Genomic DNA, 25,706 nt, shown 5'->3' with positions numbered 1-25,706 from the left:
TTAAAAACCCATATGCAAACATACTTATATGAACGTAAAAAAACAATATTAGACTGTTTTACTGCAGAAGATATATGTGCTTTATTGGTTGAGAACTATACATTTTTACCTTAATAAAAAACAATTTTCTAGAGAATCATACATTTTATATTGTACTCCTTATCAAACAGTTTTGTATGAGTATAATCCAAGCACTTCATGTGCCTAGAGTTAAGCTATTTAACTGTAAAGTCTTTCCTGTAATTGTTATGTGTATTAAAATGGCTTTGGCTTATGTACAAAAATGTTGTAGGATTGCAATTTCAAATTATGTTCTTTAATATAACATATTTACCAAATATAATACACAACAGCTCATGAAAGTCTCATTTAAATAAAATCAATCAAGATTATTGTATTTGAACGATAAAAACTATTGCAAGATAAATTCAAAGTATACTTTTTACCAGGGCATGTCTATAACCTATTCCCTTCAAACGCTTCTAGAGAACAGTTGAAATGTTTTTATTCAAGAGTTGCCAAACATCAAAACCGTAATGACATATTGCTTTGAGACGACCTAGTGTGCAGATGTAGAATTCAATTTTGCTTTTATGTTTACATTCTATTACCTTTTCAATTTCAAAAAAATACATCTGAAACAAAACGAATATGGTTTTAGCAGCTCGTGTCAAAAGTTTATAAAATCTTTTATTTTCACATGTATGCTACGGATAAATATGACATAAATAAATACAGCGTTGGTTAAAATAAATACAAAGGTTGTATCATATCAGTTATTTTTTACTAGGAATGGAATATTTCTTGGGGCTAGAGACCAGATTGATTCGTTACATTACAAGAACCTTTAAAAATATAAACATATGACTTAAAACGAAAATAATATTTTTTTATATACATTATAGATTTATTTAAATGTTACTATCCAAAAAATATATCTTGATATTACCCTCCTACCATATTATGGTTTTTACCACCTGCATGTTTTTCAACGAGGCTATGTAATGCCAATTTACAAAATTATATATAAAAATCCATCCCATCTTTAGGTCTAAAAACAACTTTATTTAATTTGTATTCGTTATGACCAATTACAACCTCTAATTTTACCATCAATTATTTCTAATACTTTTAACATGTAATTTTCAAATATTAAATTTCAATACCCTCTTTTTTCATAGTATTTAGGAAAATCTATGTTTTAGTCCAGATTTTCGAGTTTATACTTTGGGTGACCCTGAACAAGGAAAAGTGGTTGGTAAAGTGATATATGTGCGTTTGTAGATGAGTACAGAGCTACAGACTACACCTCAGGTGCGATTTTGATGAAATCGTAGGTATAATTCTATAAGTACTAATCTATGGCATCTCCAGGCATTTAATTTTTTTAATTAGTATTTTTAATTAATTAATTTTAGACCTGGTGATTTTTCATAAAACGTAGTAAATGAAAAAAATCAGATAGTTGAAAAAATGGTTCAAACTGTTACAACTGCCAATGACGCTCTATAAAATTCAAGGATTAATTATTATTTTTGTTTAACTTTTTATGTGTAAATGGAAATTAACCCAGAGCTCTCATTACACAAAATCGTTACTATGAACAAAATATCAGATATGCAAGTAATTATTTTTTCTCTGGAAAATTTTTGTTATGAAGTTTGATTGATTTTGCCTTGTCTCATAGTTAAATTATTTAACATTAAGTTTTTTAATAATATGGTCGGCCGATAGGGAAGATATAATTAAGCCAACTGATCTGACTCTCCCCACATTATAATACGTAGCATATCTTTGAGACTCTTCAAATCACTATATTACTTTCTCGGTTGATTTGGGGGACTTTGGTACACTTTGTTGGTATTTCCCCCATTTAACAACATTTAAACATACCTTTGATACTGGTTTCCCTTTAGAAAATGGTATTAACTGTAATCAATCGATATTATCCAAATTATTGGTTTTATAGAAGGTTTTAACAACTGTAGTTCAATTTCGTTATAAACTGGAATACAATTTTACATTGTATCTAATAAGAGTGGTGACACGAGTAAACAGTATATTACACTAAAATCCCATAAAATGCTGGAAAAATATTGACTATGGTAAGCACCTTTTGCCATATAGTGGTTCCAAAACACTTTCGGAACCATATAGTATGGGCACAAAACTAATTGTAATAGACAAAATTATTTCACTCCTCACTAAATGTGATAAAAAACTAAACCAAGATGGTTTAACTAAAGTTGGTTTATGACAGCAAATTAGAAAACAATATAAAACTAATTACGGGAACTTTTTCCTCCGAAAGTATTTATTTTTACTTTCAAGCTTAGTTTACTTAAATTACGGTCCAATATGACCAAAAATATAGTTAATTACACGGCAAGTAATAATTTTTCTCACTTTGACTCGGTCATTTAGCATGACCTCGTGTCAAAAAGAGACACTTTGCGCCTTAGATATGATCACCTATTATTACTACTAAACGAAAGGAAGTGTAAAATGTTAACACATTCTTAGCTGTTCTTAAATTTATGGATTTCCTACTCCAGCTTCTGAAATACATTTAATAAGTTTGAAAACACTAAGTAGTGAGAAAATATTTACGGAATGCATGTGATAAGTAAACATTAATGTTAATGTCTTGAAACTCTAAGACTCAGACGGTAATTTGGCTCAGACTCCCAACCAGTATTTTCGCTGATGCTAGACTTGTAATCTGCCCTACTGGATGGGATTTTCATGTGTCCTTTACTCATGTTTGCAAAAACGTTTTTTTCTATTATTTTAAAATAACACTTCACTTATTTTACTCTCTATATTCCTTGCCTTTAAGAGAAGTGCAACTGTTCATTTAGATTTATTGTGAACAAGTTCGGAATATTTAAGTTAAATCCGTATGCTAATTTTACGGGTGCATTGAGAATTATCCACCAGAAACAACAAAATTGAACAAATTTTAGAATAAATAAAATCGTTTAATCAAATAATGCAACAAAAGCTGTTTATTGTATAACTACAGTATATTTTCCATGATGCTTATAAATACGTTAGCTTGCCTGAAATGTTTTTTTTTTAAGTATGTTTAAAAACTTGAAAAAGTAACGAATTGGAGTAACGAGTTTGTAGTTTTCATAATTTCAAATCAGCTTTTGTAAGGATACAATAGCTGACACGATAAAAGTAAGCTATTTCAATGCAGTATAAGGCTGGTATTTAATAGTAAGTTAGCGCTAAGGGCACAGGAAGTCGTCTAAGACCTAAGCTACGAAAAAATTAATATTTTGTACATGAAAAAATAACTGCACATGTTAAGATACATCCATTAAAAATGTCATTTATTTTGTAACTAGGTATCATACAGGGTGAATAAAAAGTCAAAACCCCCCCATCTAATATTTTTCCAAGTAAATATACAGAGATATCCTTTTGGTGGTCGTGCAAGCTTAGCAGAAAGTTTCATTTTATGATTTTGAAATTTTTGAGTGTCCCTCCAAAAGGGGGGATTTGGGGGGTAACTCAAATATTTTAAATGTAAACCCCCTTCAAGTGACAACTCATTTTGAAGTGTTTACAAAAACTTAAAGAATCGTGAAAACTAGAGGTCGATATCTCTTCTCTATCCAAAATGGTAGCCTGTCAAATGTTGTAGAAAATCAATGGTAAAATTGGTTGGTAATGGCTACCATTTTGGATAGAGAAGAGATAGCGAACTCTGGTTTTCACCATTCTTTAAGTTTTTGTAAGCTCTTCAAAATGAGGTGTCACTTGATGGGGGTTTACATTGAAAATATTTTAGTTACCCCCCAAATCCCCCCTTGGGGGGACACTCAAAAATTTTAAACGTAAATCCCCATTTTTTGACACTTTGTTTTGAAGTGTTTACAAATACTTAAAGAATGGTGAAAACTAGAGGTCGCTATCTCTTTTCTAACCAAAATGGTAGCCAATATTAATATTACGAACCAATTTTACCATTGATTTTCTACAACATTTGATGGGCTACCATTTTGGATAGAGAAGAGATAGCGACCTCTAGTTTTCACCATTCATTAAGTTTTTGTAAGCTCTTCAAAATGAGGTGTCACTTGAAGGGGGTTTACGTTTAAAATATTTGAGTTACCCCCCAAATCCCCCCTTTTGGGGGGACACTTAAAAATTTTAAAATCATAAAATGAAATTTCCTGCTAAGATTGCACGACCGCCAAAAGGATATATCTGTATATTTAATGGGGAAAATATTAGAGGGGGGGGGGGTCTTGACTTTTTATTCACCCTGTATATTTATTACAGGTGTGTGTTATTTGTCGTTTTAGTGACTGTGATCAGTTACATTAAGAAATTAAATAACTTACATGTTTTTATTGGTGATGATTGATTTGGTTTAAGCCCAAATTCTTCTTTCACAGCACTGCAATCTTTTAGAACTGAATCTTTTTATATTGGACAGTTTTACAGTATAGTTTGTTTTCCGTGTTTTTGTCTTGTTCTCAGTGTTAGCGACAAATCTAACCAAATCAATGACTTCATCGATGATTTATTTTACCTGATGATGGTCTGTGGAGGATTACTTGACGAAACCATATGTACCATAAGCTATTTAGCTTAATATTTTAGAGCCTGAGAACATCACCCACAGTGAAGGGCTCGAATTTAATTTTGATGCCACTTCTAGGAGACGGTGGATGTCAGTGGCGCGACTTACTGTCTAAGTGAGGTACTCCGTAGCCATGTCACACGGGTTCAACCTTTAACGCATTCAGTTAAAATGTATGAGTAACATGGTTTGTTACTGGCTTAGCTTTGGCTTTGCTTTGGACAAGCATGAGAGTAACGATGTGTTAAATCTTTATCATCATTGAACACAAATCATTCATTGTAGAAACGACATCAGATACATACAAATTATATTCTAAGATTTACGTCAGTTCCTGATATTTTAATGTCCATTAATAATAAAATACTGATAATCTGTGTTCAAGTGTTCAACCAGTAGTTGTTATAATATACCAGTTATGTTTTTTTCCGGTTGAGATCTCTTTCCCCGATCGCGGCCTTATAGTTCATTTGGGGAAATATTACTCTCAAGTATGATGTTTGGATTTGTGTGTATCTATTTTGTGGAATAAAGCGTGTTTTAATTGATTTTACATGTGGATAGGAAAATCCTATAAAAAAAGAGATTATTTATACTGCATATCATATTTAAGACATAAAAATTAAAACATAATAGCGACGATGTTCCAAAAATATTGTTTCTTTGTACAGGTTTTTGGCAAATTACTCTTGTGCTTGTTCTTCCCTAATTACTCAAAGCCTTATAATCGTAGTTTCGTTTTACCTACAGACTCTTGTCTGCAATGATTTATCCCACACGATACTTATAACACTATTTGAAGCATATAGCTTCTAAGGTAGAGTCAACGATAAATTCACACCTAATGGAATGTTCTGCTGGAAACCGCCTCGTGTAGGAGAGAGATAACAACAGACTTATTAAACGTTAACTGTACACCATGTTTTTAGAGGTGTGTATCATAAAAACACACAGCTATATTTATTGATCAAAAAATGTTTTTGTTTTGTTTTATTTTATTTGTCATTAATTTTAAATATGAATTAGTTCAGATAGTTTACGGTTTAATTACATTTCATCGAAGTAAAATAAATGTAGTTTTGTATTAAATGATGACAATGCATGTACAAAAACTCATAAATCTTATTCTAGGTCCTTGTCCTTGCAAAACAAGTTGTGAATAAACTATAGTCAGTTATTTTCTTGCTTGCTATAAACATTTTAAATAACTCTGACATAATTTTCAAGAAGAGTTCAAGGAAGAGTTTCAGGGAAATTTAAAATTTTTAGGATCGTTTTTAAGACTTTATCGCAAAACGATAATTTAAAGAGTTTGGAATACTGTGACAAAACAGATATTTATCCAGAATTTATAACTGATCCTTACCTTTTAAAATAATCGTTTTATGATCCTGAATGCTGCGTAAGTTTATAATATGTTTAGTATATCCAATTATAATTTCTTCCCTAGTATCCCAAGCATCCACAAATATAACGATATCTCTAAAACAATCTTATCCTTTACTTTTTGATTTATATATCATTTTAATGCATTGCTTCACACAGCATAATCAAACTTAAGTCATCACCTAGATACAAACTTAGTAAAACTTGATGTATACATTCGTCAACCTATCGATATTGAAAGTTATCTCATTAACTGCACATACAAGATGTAACAAGTGTATAGGCTAACTTCGATGCTTACTTCTAGTTTATATTGCTAGAAGTTTATATTACGAACTAAACACATATGTAAAGTTTATCTAAGATATTAATAGGAGACGACACACAAGATTGAAGTATTTTGGTGGAGTTGAGAACAAATAAGTATACCATCAAATATGATATATCTGTTTTGACAAGATCAACTATATGCATTGCGTAAGTCTAATTGGATGGTCATAAAAAAATCTTTCTTTCTTTAAATAGGAAAAATTTTAATTTAATATATTGTTTTTAATTTGAAGATAAGTTAGACCAGCCTTTTGTATAAATATTTGGTGTAAAACATGTAAATTTCCTAAAAATCGCGTAAGATTCCTAAAATAAATACAAAGATTATGACTCAGTGTAAGATAAGAAGCTAAACTTAAAAATAAAAAAATAGACGTGAATTTCAAAAAAAAAATTCAAAATGTAGGCCTACATACTTTTGGTCGAGTTTTAGACCACTGGACGACCACTAGTTACTATTAAAGTATAAAACTAAAGGAAGTGTAAAATGTTTACATATTTAGCTTTTATATTATTTACATATTTAGAATTTATGGATTTCTTACACTAGCTTCTGAAATACATTTAATAAGTTTGAAAACACTAGGCTAAGTAGTGAGAAAATATTTACGGAATGCATGTGGATAAGTAAACATTAATGTTAATGGCTTGAAGCTCTAAGACTCAGACGGTAATTTGGCTCAGTCTCCAAACCAGTATTTTCGCTGATGCTAGACTTGTAATCTGCCTTACTGGATGGGATTTTCACGTGTCCTTTACTTATGTCTGTAAAAACGTAGTATTGAGAAAGAAAATATTTTTTTATATTATTCTTAAATGAAACTTCACTTATTTTTTCCCTATATTCCTTCCTTTTAACAGATGTGCAACGCTTCATTGAGATTGTTTGTGAACAATTCCGGAATATAAAAGTTAAATCCGTATGCTAATTTTACGGGTGCATTTAGAATTTAGCATAAGAGAAAACAAAATTAACAAATTTTAGAATGAATAAAATATTTTAATCAAATAATGCGTATATAACTACAGTATCTTTTCCATGATGCTTATAAATACGTTAGCTTGCCTGATATGTTTTTTTTTTAGTATGTTTTAAACTTGAAAATGTAACGAATTGGAGTAATGAATTTGTAGTTTTCATAATTTCAAATCAGCTTTTGTTTGATAGGATACAAAAGCTGACCCGATAAAAGTAAGCTATTTCAATACAGTATAAGGCTGGTATTTAATATTGAGTTAGTGCTAAGGGCACGGGAAGTTGTCTAAGACCTAAGCTACGAAAAAAATTAATATTTTGTACATGAAGAAATAACTGCACATGTTAAGATACATCATTTAGAATGTAATTTATGGTGTAAGTAGGTATCATATATTTTTTACAGGTGTGTACATACTGTGTATGTACTGTCGTTTAAGTGACTGTGATCAGTTACACTAAGAAATTAAATAACGTACATGTTTTTTATTGGTAATGATTGATTTGGTTTAAGCCCAAATGCTTCTTTGGCAGCCCTGCAATCCTTTAGAACAGATTTTTCAAACTAGAATCTTTGTACACTGGCCGGATTTACAGTATTATTTGTTTTCCCATGTTTTTGTCTCGTTCTCAGTGTTAGCGACGAAGCTAACCAAATCGGTTAGATGACTTCATTTATGGGTTTTTTTACCTGATGATGGACTGAGGAGGATCACTTGACGAAGATACCATGTACCATTTAGCTTATTATTTTAGAGTGTGAGGACACCACCCACAGTGAAGGGCTCGAATTTTAATTTGATACCACTTCTAGGAGACGGTGGCTCAGTCATTGGCAGCCATGTCACATGGGTTTAAACTGTAATGTATTCAGTTAAAATGTATAAGTAAAATGATTTGTCACTGGCTTAGCTTTGGGCTTTGCTTTGTACAAGCTTGAGAGTAACGATGGGTTAAATCTGTCTCATCATTAAACTCACTCGTTCATCGTAGAAACGACTACAGTTAAATACAAATTATATTCTAAGATTTATGTCAGCTCCTGATATTTTAATGTCCATTAATAATAAAATACTGATAATCTGTGTTCAAGTGTTCAACCAGTAGTTGTTATAATATACCAGTTATGTTTTTTTCCGGTTGAGATCTCTTTCCCCGATTGCGGCCTTACAGTTCATTCGGTGAAATATAATTCCCAAGTATGTTGTTTGGATTTGCGTGTATCTATTTTGTGGATTAAGCGTATTTAATTGATTTTACATGTGGAAAGGCAGATCCTATGAAAAAGAAGTTGATTATAATACAGATCCTAATTATAAGAGAAAAAAAATGAAAAACTTAATATCGATGATGTTACAAAAATATCGTTCCTTTGTATAGGTAAAATTTATAAACGGTGCAAAGCCTCCCCTAATTACTCAAAGCCTTATAATCGTAGTTTCGTTTTACCTACAGACTCTTGTCTGCAATGATTTATCCCACACGATACTTATAACACTATTTGAAGCATATAGCTTCTAAGGTAGAGTCAACGATAAATTCACACCTAATGGAATGTTCTGCTGGAAACTGCCTCGTGTAGGTGAGAGATAACAACAGACTTATTAAACGTTAACTCTACACCATGTTTTTAGAGGTGTGTATCACAAAAACACAGCCATATTTATTGATAAAATAACAATTTTTAGTTTTATTTGTCAGCAATTTTAAATAAAAATTACTTCAGACAGTTTATTGTTTAATTACATGTCTTCGAAGTAAAATACATTTAGTTTTATTTTGAAAATGATAACAATATGTGTTTCTACAAAAACTCTGAATCCAGGTCCTTGCAAAATAACAGTTGTGTATAAACTAGTCAGTTATTTTCTTGCTTGCTATAAACATTCAAAAACACTGTTATTATAACTTTTCAGAATTTTTTAAATTTGAAGATCGTGTGTAATACTTTTTTGCAAAACAATAATTTAAAGAGATTGTAGTACTGTGATAAAAACAGCTATTTAGTAAAATAATTGTTGTATGGATAAAGTTTAGAATATGTTTGGTATCCATATACAATTATAATTTCTTCCCTAGTATCCCAAGCGGATGACTTAAGTTTGATTATGCTGTGTGAAGCAGTGCATTAAAATGAGGTATACATTTAAAAAAATAAAGGATATGATTGTTAAAGAGAAATAGTTATATTTGTGGATACAAATATAGCTATTTCTCTATGACAATCATATCCTTTATTTTTTTAAATCCATACAGTACCTCATTTTAATGCATTGCTTCACACAGCATAATCAAACTTAAGTCATCACTTAGAGACAAACTTTGTAAAACTTGATGTATACATTCGTCAACCTATCGATATTGAAAGTTATCTCATTAACTGCACATACAATATATAACAAGTCTCTAGTATAACTTCGATGCTTACTTCTAGTTTATATTGCTAGAAGTTTATATTACGAGCTAAACACATATGTAAAGTTTATCTAAGAGATTAATAGGAGACGACACATAACATTGAAGTATTTGGTGGAACTAATCAAATAAGTATACGATCGAATAAGATATATCAGTTTTGGTAAGATCAACTATATGCATTGCGTAAGTCTAATGGGATGAGTGATAAAAATCTTTCTTTCTTTAACTAGACACATTTTAAATTGGATACTATGTTTTTAATTTGAAGATAAGTTAAACCAGTCTGTTATATAAATATATGGTGTAAAACGAATAAATTTATCCAAAAAAAAGGAATAGTAAAAATAAAAATTTAAACATACGTTGGAAGAATTAAATGTTTGTAAATATGACAGTGTAAATATGATTCTTGGGTTAACAAGTTAATCCAAAGGTTCCGTTGGAAGGGTTGATTTTAATTTTAGAAAGACTGATAAAATGATAGTAATAAACTGAAAGTTAACTTTAATTCTGGTGGAACCAATTAGGTTGGAGTGATTTCAGGAATCCGACTTCCAATTACATATACGTTAAAACGCCATTCCGATTATTTTAATTTCAGATTGATAACTTGACTGGGAAAAAGGATGTACATGTACAATTGTTATATGTTTATTGTATTTTAATTATAGCCATCTTAATAAGTAAATTCAAATATCTTAGTTTTTTTTTCTGTGAAACATGCCTGAGTGAAGTAGAATTATTTTATTTGTAAGCTTTCATTAATAATAATTGGCATTTTCATCAAAATATAACGGATAAAAAATTTATAACATCTTGGTTTTTTCATTAAAATAACATTTTATTTAAAAATAACGCTGTAGATTCGAGTCTAATTAATAATCGAGTTGCTAAAAGAAGGCTCAACCTTTTGAATCATTGTCCACCACGATCGTTAAGATATACAGGGAGTTTCCAAATTGCTGGGACATATTTTGTGGACTTGTTCATTGGGCTTAGACTAACATAAAATTCAGTATAAGTATAACTCTAAAATTATTAGATTTCAGTTTGTAGGTCTCATTGTGATTTATAAGAATTATTTATATATCTTTTAAAATCTATAATGCCTAGTTTCATGAAAACCGTATTAATTAAAAACAAATTTAGTGTTGGAAAGATAAAGAATTTAAATCCAAATGAAATGAGACCTCTTTTTAAAAATTAGATGACGAACAACCGAGTTATCAGTTCTTATCTCAATTTGGTTACGCAATTTATTAGTACTACAATACTGTTTATTATTTGTTATTTTACAGAGCAGAATGGTGGTTCTATAAAAATTGCGTAACACATAAGCTATTCAATACAACACGGTGTATTGTCATTGTCATTGTATTGTCATGTATTGTCAACAAATTTTATTAATTGATATTGTTGTTTTGCGTAATTTTAAGTGACTAAGGTAACATTGAAGTTTTTACCAAATCGTTTTAGCTTGGTCAAATATAAAAATAAAATAAACTGTTTAAAGATTATAACAGTAAATTACAACTTGTACCACATCAAAGAAAACTTTACAAGCACTAAAGCAGAATAAATTTGTAATATTAGAATAATAAGAAACTCTGTTTAGTGAAATCAATAAAATATATATATTTTTGTAACCAAACATTATTTCTCTTATAATTTAATATACAATGAAAAATTGACGTAAATATAATTTAAAATGAACTTAATTAGCAATTTTTCCACATTAACTCTTCAATATCTAAATTAGTAGGTGTGTGTATGTGTATCTAAATCTCTTTTTAAAAGTGTGAAACCCCTGAGTAAGCACTAACACACTGTCAAAATTGTTAGGGTTATCTCACGCCATAAAGTTGGCAGTATTGTGGGTGTGAGGTTGCCCTCTCCGTTCCCTCCATTTCTGTGTCAGTTACGCGGGAACTCTCCGTCACTCGCCAACTGTTCGGGGACGCTCAGTTTTTTTTATAATTCGAAATGTTTAAATGTTATTTTTATCATAAATATTTGTCTTATTTTTACTTGGATTGTCTATTGATGTATTTCTAAGTAAAATGAATTAAAACTAAGGCACACACTAGTTTGATTAGATATACGCCATGGATCCTTTAAAAGTTTTGTGGGTGCTAACAAATAGTACGTATTTGGGTAAGTAATATTTAACATAAACGTCATATAATACAATTAGTATACTATAAATCAGTTATATTTCTCGTTTTATATTAATGTTGGTAAAGAACAATCGGCATAAAATATGACCACAGGTAAAGTAAAAATTTACTATAGGCTACAAAAAAATTTTTTTTATATATAAAATTACTTTTCTCACAAAGAAAATATAATAAAATTCCCCAAAAATAAGATGATTACATACTTTAAATAAAATAAGATATAAAATCAATTGAGTTAACATTAAAGTTTATTCATTATGGGTTTAGAATGAGTTATTCGAACATAAGTGGGGTTAAATGGTTTCAACGATTTAAACGATTTTTTCAACGATTGATAAAATGAAATACATTTTAGAGGGACAGTGAAATAATGTTAGAAATAAACAGTATTTGTTTAACAACATTGGAAGGTATTAAAATTTATGATTGAATTAATGTTCTGTGTCACTAATCTTCTTAACGTTTTCAAACCAAATTCAATGCCAAAAAGTTCGGGTCTAATTTATGAGAAATGCCATTCCTTTATGTAAATCTGTTTGATAGCTCTAAAAAACCATATTCAATACAATATTATATCTTTTACTATGCTATATACAACAAAACTGAAACATCACATACTGAAACATACTGAAACATTTCAGTATGTAAACGCTTTCAAATTGTATAGAAGCGTATCGTAAAAAATACGTTGAAAATTAGTTTAAAGAATATATTTCAATCGGGTTTTCAAAGGAAAGGTTGAATTGCAGTTGTCGTGGTGTTATATCTTGGCTGACTTTTTATACGTTTATTTTATTGGCATAACTACATTTTAGGGACTTTTCTTGGGTTAATTTTAATTACATTCTTATTTACAACCTTTGATATCATGTTTTATGTTGAAATACGAGATAATACCTTAAGATAAAACATGTAATACACTTTCGATTTAACATTTTGTAAACAATTACAGTGAAGTAAATATGCTATATGCATTTCATATTAAGAATATCAAGAAGTTCCCACTATGAATATCAAGTTGTATTCAGCAACTATTCGTATTATACGGAACGCGAAGGAAAGGAAGGGAGTTATCGCTTGCATATAATAGTTATAGCTCATATTTGCAGTAACCTATTTGCTATTGTAGTTTAAGTCTCTAACTTAACCATCAGTACGTTATAATATTACACGCACGTATTAAAACTTAAATGTATATGCCTGCTAATAAGGTTTGTTTATTCAAAACCTGTTTTTAATCAATATTTTTATTACTACTTTTTTCAATCAACAGGAACGTGATAAAAACAAATATATGCAACTAACTATATCAGCAACAATACCTAGCCAATATGATATAAGTTCAAAAAATCAAAAAATGCCTGAAAGAAATGCAAATTCAAGTTTTAATAGTACAGTTAATTGTATTTTCTCAAATTTGTAATACACGCACCATACAAGTGATTAGAATTGTCAGGGGCATTTTGTCTTCAATTTTATCCTAAATATAACATTATTCAAATCAAATAAAAAATCCTCTATTCTAACAGTGTATTGTTCATGAAACAGCAATAGCATAGACCCACAATGTGGTAGAGCTGTTTGTTTGGACTCTAGGTACAATCTAGGTACCAAGGTATCTAGGTGGGATTAGGTAGGTCGTTATTAATATTCTTTAGTCAGACTTTCAAAAATACTTCAAACAAATACTAATTTTTTATGTGTAGACATAAAGTCCATATAATATAGAGTATTGCGATTTCAAAAGATTAACCCTATTTCAATCACTATAGGTTGTTGAAGTACATAGTGGGCCTAATCTACTATGTCATGACTCCGCTGGCGCTTTGGAGCTTTGGAGTCTTGCCTGCACTTTAATTATTAGAAGTACCTGATTATTGTTTTTTTTTTTATCAAACCTTCTCATTTCTTTCTAATCAAACATCATACGACTCACTCCCACGCACGGGTTATCCCATGTGGGGTTAATTTCGTTTATTTTTAGTTATACTTTTGAAAACCTATTTCTATTGCATATATTACATTTTGTAAATATTGTATATTTTATACGTAATAAAGGATTTTGATTTGATTTGATTTGAAGTATAATCTTAACAAAGTTGTAGTTTATAATTTGACTTAAAAATTCTGTGTTTTCATGGGTCCACTTTCAAAAGTTTCTATAATTAGAATAAAAACCTCTTAACTGTGATGGAGAATACCTGTCTTGAGAAAAATAAGACGGCTAAGTTGTAATACACTAGAATCTTCCAGGCTTTAATTTTGAGTTCGACCAAAAAGACGGGGCTTTCCTAAGCCAAAGGAGGATTATTACGTAATAAGCCAAGTTGAAATTGAGTTGCTATTCACTGTTGAGAATACTTTTTGCCTTTAGGGTCACTTGAAAACAACGTACTTCAAAATCACAGGACCTTATTACTGTAGAGTCTTAACTTTAAAAAGTTATAGAGTCTGACATTTTTATGTCCTCTCAAATGTTTTTGAAATCAGATAACAAGGTTGTTCGAGTGAGTATTGTCATGAAAAATTGTATACTTTTTTTATCATGTTATAAGTGTTATCTTGATTTTTTCCTATAAGATATTATTTAACTAAGCACATACAATTTTCTCCATAAAAACTAAAATATTTTTTTGAGGGATTGAGCGCCTTGGACCTTACGATGAGATTACTAATAACAAAAATACATTAGTTTATTTGTAACAAATTTAGTTAATTGCGTAAGTAAAAAAATGTAAACATTTGTATTTAGAAAATATTTTTTTTCGGCAAACTTAGTTGTGGATATATTATTAATCAATTACCATCTAGAGGTATTGATTCCAAATGATTCTCTAAAACCCATAGACTTAAGAAAATAAATTTAACCATCTTCACTGTAATAAAGTGTACACATTGTTACACGCCAAACTAAATATACAGGGTGTTTTTTTTTTTTTTTAAACTTGCATCTTTATTTATGTAAAAACCACAATAGATAGAAATATAAAGTTTGCGGGGATCATCTATTGACGTAGGGGGCCCAATAAAAAAAAAAATCAACGTTACATTCACATTCCCCCCCTTTCCCCTCCTGACCCCAACATAATTGTTTTTAATAGCAAGGGACTCCTTGTGACATATCAAATGAAAGAGCATGAAAAAAGAAAATTTTTGAAGAAAAAAATTGAAAATCGGTTTATAAATTTGTGAGATATTCCCACCCCTCCCTCCCCCGAAGTTAATTTGTTTTTAATATCAAGGTACCCTTTGTGACATATCAAATGAAAGAGCATGAAAAAAGAAAATGTTTGATGAAAAAAAATTGAACATCGGTTCATAAATTTGTGAGATTTTCCCCTACCCATAACTTTTTTGTTAATAGCATGGTACTATTAACAAAAAAGTTATGGGTAGGGGAAAATCTCACAAATTTATGAACCGATTTTCAATTTTTTTTTCATCAAACATTTTCTTTTTTCATGCTCTTTCATTTGATATGTCACGAGGGGTACCTTGCTATTAAAATAAATTAAGTTGGGGTAGAGGGGGGGAAGGGGGGATGTGAATGTAACGTTGAATTAAAAAAAATGCACCCCCTAAGTCAATAGATGATTCCCGCAAACTGCATATTTCTACCTATTGTGGTTTTTACATAAATAAAGATGCAAGTTAAAAAAAAAACACCCTGTATATTGAAAATCTTGGACTAGAAACGGTAAATCTTATGTTTTAAATATGTTATGTTTCAGGTGTGAAACAGGATTCTAATATGATCAATGCTTATTTGTAGTAAATTCTATTTCATATTCTAAAGCTAAACTTGCCCTAAGTAATGAGCACAAATATTAAGTGATACCTGACCATATTGAGTATAATTTCTAACTAATTAATTATTAAATACAAACATTAAAGCTTTGCATCTTACCTTATTGAGAAATGCTAAGCTCTAAACAATATTAATACAGTATTAAGTTAGATGTAAAGCGTTGACAGCGTTAAGAAAATCTCTAAGAGAAAGCCGCAATGCAATTGAAGCTAAATACCTTAGGGAATAAAAGTTATGTGGTTATGCCAACTCCTTGTATTCCCCACCTGCTAAATTATTCTCTTTACATATTATTCAGTTGCCTCTTAGTTGTAAAAAAGCCATAATAGCAAATGTTACGTTTAAGGAACAAACTACAGTTGGCTCGAAAGGATTTGTTGTACCGAATTAACTAGTAGACTACATTCAAGCCATTAAATAATGCATTGAGTTCAATAATTTTGTTTTTGTTTGTAAAACATAATGAAAATGTATACACAAAATAAAGTAACTCTTTATTTAAAGTACTGTATCAAACCAAAACATCCTGAAAATAAAACTTGTCAAAACAATGTTTACCGAACACAGTTTCGTTCAATGGATTGATATTAAATGTATTACAATTTCAATAATTTCCCTTACAGGCAGTAGGCCTACAGACACTAAACAGTATTTTGAAATCAATTAATTCAAAACTCTTAATATACAATTAGTGATCCCTTGTTAAGTACTTAAAGAGATTACTCCCTAGTGTAGAACCTAATATTTGGGGTAAATTAAGTAACTACTTTTAGAGATTGAAAATTACAACAACCAAATTAATTTTAATTGTATTTGCTCCGTGAACAAAATATGACTTAATATAACCTAATAAATTCAAATTTGAAAACAATAATTGATCAATGATAATTTAAGCGTACTTACGTTTCAAAACTTTAGAACACAATTTTTTCCACAGACGGTTCCGAGAAAATAATTCTACTGTTATGTAATTCAAACCTCGTTAATGTCATTATAGCGTCAAAGGGTGACTCGTGTTAAATAATTTGAGACAAAGTTAGATGAGGGAAGGTGAAAGAAGGTCATTTTGGGTGAACAGCTCCTTTACGCCTGCTTGCAGTCCTTTGGAGCGTGATGACGTATTAACGTGGCTTCTTCCTAGCTGCTTGAGACTACTAATGCATTCAAACCATTTGGTTCTGTTTACATATTGTGTACAGATAGTATTGTTCTATGAAATAAATATTGGGTTTTTAAAAAACTTTTGAGTATATGTTTTATAATTTATATTTTTTTTTTTCGGGAATCGTGAAAAGTAAAAATGTGTTTCAATACTATCCATGTTTTCCCTTCAAACAAACACAACTTATAACACAAACTTGTTTTAGTAAATAATGAGTGAGGATAATTTTGCAGATTTAATTGAACTTTTGCAAATCACACAAACAATCACCTAACACTAACAACCTAACCTTATGTTAAACAAAATTAAAGATGAAACTTGGATTTACAACATTATTGTTTCACAAAACCAACTTCATGTTATATAATTTCGTCACATGTTAAACAGATTGAACAAAGGTCTGCCGTTTGATTCTGGTTATACCTTCCTGGTTACTATCAGATTTTAACAAAAAATTCTAACTTTCGGCTAGTTTATACTTTGCTAGTTTATATAATCTTAAATCTGATTTTCGCAACCATGTCGCAATACATGGTCAAAATACAACGAATAATCAAGTTCAAACGACAATTCTAAAGTATGTATAACCTTTTTGAATGAGTTTTAATCAACATCTTATTTAGTAAATAAAATAATGTATCAATTTTATATTTAAATATATTTGTGTTTATATTTTATTTTTAATTGCCGTGTTTATAATATTATCAGTATTTTTCATTTACTATACATAGTTTGCTTTAACCCGGACAAATGTATTTGTTGTTTCACTATTGCTAGTAATGTGTAGCAAATTAACAAGCTCAATTTCATTGTTGATGGTTTTTAATTAAACACTTTGTAGTCGTGAGTTACCGGGTCTCAGGTTCCCTATATTTGTCATGTTACTTATCAACTAAATACCTTTTAAATGGTCAGTATCACTGCTTAATGGACATTTTCTTCTTTATTGTTTGCAAACTCAACTAGCATGCCAAGAATTTCTTGTTGATTGATTAAAGTAAATCAAAAATTGTACTGAATTCTCGTGTCAAGACAGTGCTCGTAATGTAGTGATTAGCGTACTAAAATTACTGTCTCGATATCTTCAATTTCAATTGATGACACGATTTTTTTACTTTAGCTAATTTATTTCATATTTTTGTCTTAGTGAATTTCTTATATAGAAAATTAGCTATTACTGTTGGTCTCATAGTAAGACCTGGACCAAGGACCGATTTACTTTTTCAATTTGAGAAACCCTTGGATGCCAAAAACAACTTAGTGAGCAGATAATCTATATAATACTAGTATATAAAACGTACCGACTTTCAGAACCAAGTTAAAAGTATACCTTTACTCATATTATATTTAGGTTATGAAATTAACACCCACCCTATTTAAAATGGGTTTTATTTTAAAACAACGTAAAAGATAAAGATGAAAGTCGTAAACCAAGTAAAATTGAACGAACTACAGTATTTAATAATATAATAATAATAGTTATATAAGTTAGACAATTATAATGAAATAATATAAGTAAAAGTTATAGGCCTACATAATTTATATTGTAAACTTGTTTGTATGGATTGAACATTTTCAATTATTTATTCATAGGCATCGTAAAGAAGACTAATATTATTTTTGATACGCTTTGTTGTATGCTTGGTAATGTTTTATAATCTTTGAAATCATTTAAAGATACATTATGCAGTTGAAACACTGCTAGCAGATATTTTGTTATTGGAAATATATCCAGCACAAAAGTATTAGACAAAATGTTATGCTAAGCAAGTTATTTCTTCATTACATGATTTTGAAAGTGTAAACTCGTTGCTATATTAACTCATCGCTTTTCATAACAAGTCTTTCGTGAAAATATAATGAGGCACTAGAGTTTCATGAAACTGTAATTTGCATTTATGTTAAATCCATAATTATAACTAAGGCTAAAAGAGCTGGTTACCTAGAAGATTATTTTATATATACGGTTTATAAAATTCCAATTAACTTAAATCAACCCTTGCTACAAAAAACTGTCTGGAAGATTACCTTTGAAGATTTGAAGATTGCCTTTCATTACTTGGTCCTATTACCTTAGAAGACTTTTAATTTTGAATTAAATGTTCTCTTGGTTACAAAAGGCTGTTATAAGGCTGGATAAGATAATGTTATCCAAAAGCATAACGTTGTCCAACTTAAAAAATAAACTCGCTTATTTAGGTCTGGTGAAAAAAATCGATAATTGACGGAAGTATAAAACTTAATGGTTAAATTGACAGTTTTAAAAGTTCACAGTTAAGACTATTTGGGAAATATTAAGAAATAGGTATATTTTCGCCTGAAATACCTTTTGGTTGGGGTTTATTTTTGTAACAAAATGGAAAAAACAGATTACTATGGACATTGTTGCGTAGGTAAATAGCAAAGCCCGAGCAAAAGAAATATGCTCACTCTTAAACAAAAATCAATAATACATTTTTAAAGTGCCTTGTCAGTCAGATATCCGTCTCATAGTTTTTTTTTATTTGTATCCCTAAAACCATCAAAGACACAACTTATCGAATTTTGTATACGATTTAAAGTATTAATACAGTAATTGCAAACATTGATTACCTAAACATATTTTTGATTTTAAATGGTGGTCATTAAAATTTTTAAACTTTCAAAAAAGATAGCTAGTAAAAGAAGCAGAGACCACTTCATTTAGTATAAAATTTCCTTTCAAACGACACCAAGGCTCGAGCCTCAACTTTGAGCCTTATTCATTTTAGAAATTAAAATCAAGATTTGTTAGTTACTTGCGATTCCATATTTTGTAACCTTGTTTTTATTTTTACCAAAATAGTTTTTTGATACATGAAATTAAATAGCAAATTTCATAGATATCAGTTTTACATATAACATTAAAATTATAAATAAGTACATAACTAAATACTGGATATCTTGCCTACAAGGTTAAATAAAGTCATTAATGATTTTAGTTTAATTTCGCCCACAAAACTATCTCCGGTTTACTTACAGGGCGCTCTATATAAAAACAAATTTAAACGTATTTTTACAACCTATTTATTCGTAAGGTTAATGAAAATACCATATTTGAAATAAAATACAATAGAGTGTCAATATTACGGAAAATTTCATCGTAATGGATTATATTGAAGATATGATAATTAATGCGAATTCACTACAGAATGTGTAATATACAAAACGTAATCTTTTCCATTTTCCGTTGCTCATCGAACCGAGCATATCTCTTCATTGTCGTGTCTGGACGGTGTCGCCCTCTAAGTCTACAGGGACAATATATTCCTGTTGCATGCTGGTTCAACTCCAATTCCAGTCTAGTCTGTTTTACAATTATTTAACTCTAACATCACCATAAAGCTAATATGTTGAATTCTTAGTCTGTTTATAATTGATAGTTCGTTTTAAGACTAAGTTTGTAGTAATTTTAAATCAGAAAAAACAGTAATAAGGTTTGATTTGACCAATAATGGCCAATTGCAAGGTATTTAGATGTAATGTGTTTAAAAAAAACAATTCTTCATAGTTACAACTTCCATATAAAATATTATGTTATTCATTCTTTATAAGTAAACTCAACAGTCTTGCATGTCACGTAATAAAAATAAACTGTGCAACGCCTATATTGTATACAATAAAACTTAATACTGTTCAGTAAAATGTAATCAAATTAAATTCAAAAAGTACCTACTTACAGGTGTGTTACTCAAACTCACATATAATTTTTTATAGAAATACATATTGGGATTTGCAGCAAAGGATGGATTTTTTATTCACATTAAACACTTAGATGAATCATTGGTAATGTTATTTAAATTTAAACTAATAATTTTGACTTTCTGTACAGGGCCATAGACCAGACCTCACCTTGGATTTCAGCCATTAAAATACACACATTACTTTTTATATACGTATAATCTTTAACAGTAAAAATATGTAAAAGCTTCTTTATTTTAATTAGTACAAAAAAATATGTATACTGTGTTATAATTTAAAAGGCATTGTGTGATTTTTATGAACGATGATTATTTGATGCTAGAGGTTGGATTTATTCAACTGAAATAAGGTAAAATGTACAATTTATGAATATTTTTCTTTTCTTTTCAGTGAGCAAGTACATGAAAAACTCCAATAAGGATGAGAACTCCCTGTATTTCCAGCAGGCTGTGTATGAGGTTGAGGTAGAAGAGAACGTCAAACCTCACTACACAGTGATCAGAATCACAGTAGAGAGCCATGATACTTGTGAGTATAGGCTTGATTTGGCTTTATTATTCGTTTGGATACATCAAATGTTTTCAATTGTAAGCTCCTTGTTTTATTATGATAAGAATGTATCTTGTAATAAATAGCATACATATACAAGGTGTCCCGGAACTCTACCAATATTTTAGGGCATTGTTCCTGGGTAAGAAACATATCTAAATATCATATTTAAATTGTCCGGAAGTCCTTAGTTACTTAATTAATTTAAGAAACACAATTTTAAACGGCCGCCATTTTGTTTTATGAATTTGAAAAATCGTCATACTTTTTTCGTAGCTTTGTCTAGTTGTTATAAATTTTAATGTTTGTGCCAAGTTTCCATTTCGTATGTTTAACCATTCTTTAGAAAAAGAAATAATAACTGAAAAAAACAAAATGGCGGCTGTGTGAGTAACTAAGGACTTCCGGACAGTTTTAATATGATATTTAGGTATGTTTCTTACCCAGGAGCAATGCCCTAAAATATTGGTAGAGAGTTCCGGGACACCCTGTATAATATTACATTATGTAAGAACAAAGATTTAAGTTGCTAAGCATATTTTAGTCAGACTTCATTAAGACATAGATAAACTTAAAATTGGTTGGCTTAAAAGTTCAATCTATTATTACTACTAAGCCTACCTACTTATGTAGTCTAATTTTACGTTATTTGGTAATCCAAAGTAAAAAAAAATCAGTTAGAGAATTAGTGGCATTATTCGTAACACGGTCCAAATAATAAAATTAACGCAGAATAATAACGATTTTATCCTAAATTAAAAGTTTGAGTTCAACCAAATGTATATTCCTAGCTATCCATGAGAGGTTTTCTCTCTGCCATTTAAAATTCGTGATTAAACCAAATAACCATTATAACAATTCTAGACATTGTCGAATTGAAATTAATAAGCTATGGTTAACAAATAAACCATTTTAAAGAATCAACAAACAATATTAAATAAGAATGACTAGGCTACTTTCCATCAGTGCCGAAGCCGTTAATTTTGAAAGGTATTTTCTTCCTTGCATTTAAATTTTAAGTTGCGGAGAAAAAAAGAGAGAAAATAACTGATGGACGATAATTAAAGAATCCGAGTAATAAATGGACCCAGACGTACGGCCTGTTATTGTTTCCTTACAGTAAGGGTTGCTTTTTGAAACATAAAGAGTTTTTCCACTTCACTGCAATTCCAATGATGAACATTTCTTTGTACGCTAATCAGAAACATTCACTTTACATTGCCTTGTTATATTCGTATATTCGTGCATGCATTCCGTTAGTTACTTTATTCATTTTTATTTAAATGCTGTGTTTATTTATATAACGTGGACAAATCAAAGCTTCAGAAGGAAAAAGTACTAGGTAACTAATGATGGTTATCAATAACTAATGTTGCATTTCCAACAAAACGTTTCAATTGCGCATAGAATGCAGTTCAAGGTATAGGCGGTATTTTTTTACGTTTAAGTTTTGTCTAAAACTTACGCACACGTTTTTAAATACAGGATTATAAAAGTTTGCTTAAATTGCAACCTTTGTACAACAAATGAAATCTATATTGTTTTGTAAAATATTTCCATGGAAAATAGTTACTGTATTCTTTTTGTGTTGTCGATTTTATTTCGTACTAATGTTAGTTTGATTATAGATTTTAAAATCACATTAAGCAAGTTTTTACTTACCTCCCATACAAAAGTTTCAATATTGTTTATTATAACAAAAAGAATCTTCAATGTTAATTTATAACAAATTGACAAAACGATAATATGCTATGGGTAACCTCAAGTATAATGTGCTGGTGAATTCAATGTTTAGTTTCTCTTTACTAGAACTGGACTTTACCTTGATAATTGAAAAAAGTGTGTCATTCGTCATGTGAACCAAACAAACAGTTTAGAACGCTTTGGTTTATACGACTCACCGATAAAAGGCAAGATCTGGGTCCCAGATTAATTTCTCCCTAAGCACCGGAGCAGATTTATAATCAACTCTCATTTCTCAAGTAAATCTAATTATTCTGGCAATCCGCCAGTAGGAGCTCGAGTTCTTATTGTTCCTAATTTTCTGATAAAATATTTCCTTTGGATTCATTATACGGATTTGACTGTCTCTAAGCTATAACTGTTTTAGATTTATTAAATTAATTGTAAAATGATTTATCTGAAAAAACTAAGTGTTAATCTTGGTAATTTTACTTCTATTACTGAATTAGCTTTTGCCATTGATTTCAGGAGTACACTATTTTTTTCTTCTGCGGATTTGAATTACCTATGATTGTTAATAGAAGACTTTATACCTTTAACCTTGAACAGTTTAACCAGATTTATTAAAACAAGTCTATGTATAAACTGTTCCAATAATACAAAATGGTCACTTTAATGTTATTTACTTGTTTAAGGCTCTAAATCATAAAAAAAAACACTACAACTCGCATAAATACCCCTGTCGCAGCAAACCTGCATACTAAGCGAATTTCCATTTACCCGGCTTGATTTCTACTAAAATATTCCCTATAAATTTTCAGATTTATTTCCTATTTAAATAACATTAATTTTAGTGAGTAGTTAGGTTTGCTGCTACGGGGAAGATGTTGAGGTGTTTTTTCAATTGAAATATTGATAGGTTAGTATGACATAAGACAAATTGCCAAATTTGATTAAAATATATCCATAAACAAGCAAACTAGAACAGTTTATTTATTCTCCATAAGAATAACATGGGAATTTTAAATTTACAATTTTTTTAATTTTCTCCGTAGTCAATGAACATTCAAAAAAACTTCAATATACTAAATTATTTGTTTTTTTAAGCTCTTCAAAATGGTCTAGAGAGAAATTAAGAAATTTAAAGTTTTTAGGGTCAAAAATGAGAAAACCCCATTTTTACCCCATAAACCCCTGATCCCATGGTCCGATTATGCTGGTTCGCGAACTCGTTCGAATAAATGTAGGTTTACACGTATGTACCAAATTTCATCAAAATCGGATCAATTTTGCTCGAGTTATCGAGCTAACGGACACATATATAAATATATATATATATGTATGTATATATATATACATATATGTATATATATACATATATACATGTACATATACATACATATATATGTATGTATATACATATATATACATATACATACATATATATATGTATGTATATATACATATATATATGTATGTATATATATATATGAATTTGAACGGATGGTGTTTTTGGCCTCTGGGGACCTCAAAACGAAAAAGTAAATTGGTCCCGGGTCTAGGTCTTACCATGAGACCTACAATAATAGCTTATTCCCTATATGGGAAATTCGCTAAAAACCTATAGATTACAATTTTGATATGTTTGTTCTTGAGCAAAAGTTTTTGTTTTACCCTTGCAGTTTTAGCCAGCTTAATGTAGCATCTTTGGGAGTCTTAACTGTCATGTATGCAAATAGTTGTAAATATGTAGACAATAATGTAAGCTATGAGGAGATAGCTTAAGAAGATTTTTCAAGTTGCCATACAAGCTGATAAATAGTGTGTGTAAGGTGTTAAAATATCTTCTTGCTCAAGACCGCAAAAAACTTAATATAATTAAAGTTGACCGATGAACCTGGGATAACCAAAAATCTACAATTCTAGTTCCTGACATCAAGTACGAGATTTCAAGTGGGAACATTGGATCTGTGTTTGGGGTGGAATCAAACAATGGCAATATATATGTTGAAGAAGCTCTTGACTACGAAACAAGGCAAAAGGTAAGTAGTAAAAGTAAAAAAAAACAAATGTAATAGTCGTTTTATTATCGACACCCCTCTTTTTAAAATACATTAAATATCTACTGCCATATTTTTCCAGTATTCGGCAAGGAAAATGCACGTATAAGGAGCTATTTATTTTAAAGAAAGTTATTAAAACATAAAATGAACTGTTCTTCATTACCTTCCATATGACAAGGAAAAAACCTACATATGGATGTAATGTGATGAATGCTTAAGAACTTATCTTATTTAACAATTTCATTCCTTAAAGGTTTGTGGTGCCAAAAATCTTTCTTGCATTTTCAGTACGAATTAATATATTCTGCAACAGCAAAGCAGACGACGAGTTTTACAACTGTCATAATTTATGTGAAGGACGTCAACGACAATCCTCCGGTCTTCGAAAAATCCGTTTATACTGCGGATATCACCGAAGAGGATGGGAGAAACCTTCCAAGAAAAATACTACAGGTAGGCTTACAAGTCGTTACAATCGTAAATGTATAAATTTAACATATTTTGTTGGTAAATACTTCATTCCAATGAACAACTTATAGAAAAACTTCAAAAAGCCTAACCAAATTGAATAATCACGATGATAAAATATAACAAGCTATAATAACATGATTGATCGAGGTGATTCTATAACACATGAAACCATTTCCTTAATTAATCGCAAATAAATGGTATGATAATTCCTTAAATTAGTGCATAACTATTTTATAAACCTATGTTCAATTCTTTAATATTCATTATTGTTATTTATATTGTCAAAATACATATTCAGTTTCCATGTAGCAGATTTATTCAGGACACGTGTAGAACCTAAATACAACAATGTGTGTATGATTT

General features: G+C 29.8%; 1 protein-coding gene across 1 annotated transcript; it reads left to right on the top strand.

Moving 5' to 3' along the window:
* The first annotated feature begins 11,765 nt into the window (after positions 1 to 11,765).
* On the top strand, positions 11,766 to 24,978 carry LOC129000611 (putative neural-cadherin 2). Its single transcript, XM_054427572.1, has 4 exons — positions 11,766 to 11,864; positions 20,968 to 21,105; positions 24,736 to 24,851; positions 24,952 to 24,978. Exons 1-4 carry the CDS (start codon positions 11,816 to 11,818, stop codon positions 24,976 to 24,978), a joined length of 330 nt encoding a protein of 109 aa, XP_054283547.1. The 5' UTR covers positions 11,766 to 11,815.
* The last annotated feature ends 728 nt before the right edge of the window (positions 24,979 to 25,706 follow it).

This window comes from Macrosteles quadrilineatus, unplaced genomic scaffold, assembly GCF_028750875.1.
Source record: "Macrosteles quadrilineatus isolate MER2022 unplaced genomic scaffold, UCM_ALF_1.0 Scaffold_8__2_contigs__length_117827958, whole genome shotgun sequence".
NCBI classification, from domain to species: domain Eukaryota; kingdom Metazoa; phylum Arthropoda; class Insecta; order Hemiptera; family Cicadellidae; genus Macrosteles; species Macrosteles quadrilineatus.
The sequence above is the reverse complement of the archived record's forward strand: the minus strand, read 5'-3'. Positions and strand labels throughout refer to the sequence as shown.

Excerpts from the sequence above, each read along its gene's own strand:
- LOC129000611 (XM_054427572.1), top strand. The coding sequence starts at position 11,816 with ATGGATCCTTTAAAAGTTTTGTGGGTGCTAACAAATAGTACGTATTTG. Across the intron at positions 11,865-20,967 it reads AACAAATAGTACGTATTTGG|TGAGCAAGTACATGAAAAAC; the intron begins GTAAGTAATATT and ends TTTTCTTTTCAG. Across the intron at positions 21,106-24,735 it reads AGTAGAGAGCCATGATACTT|TTCCTGACATCAAGTACGAG; the intron begins GTGAGTATAGGC and ends CTACAATTCTAG.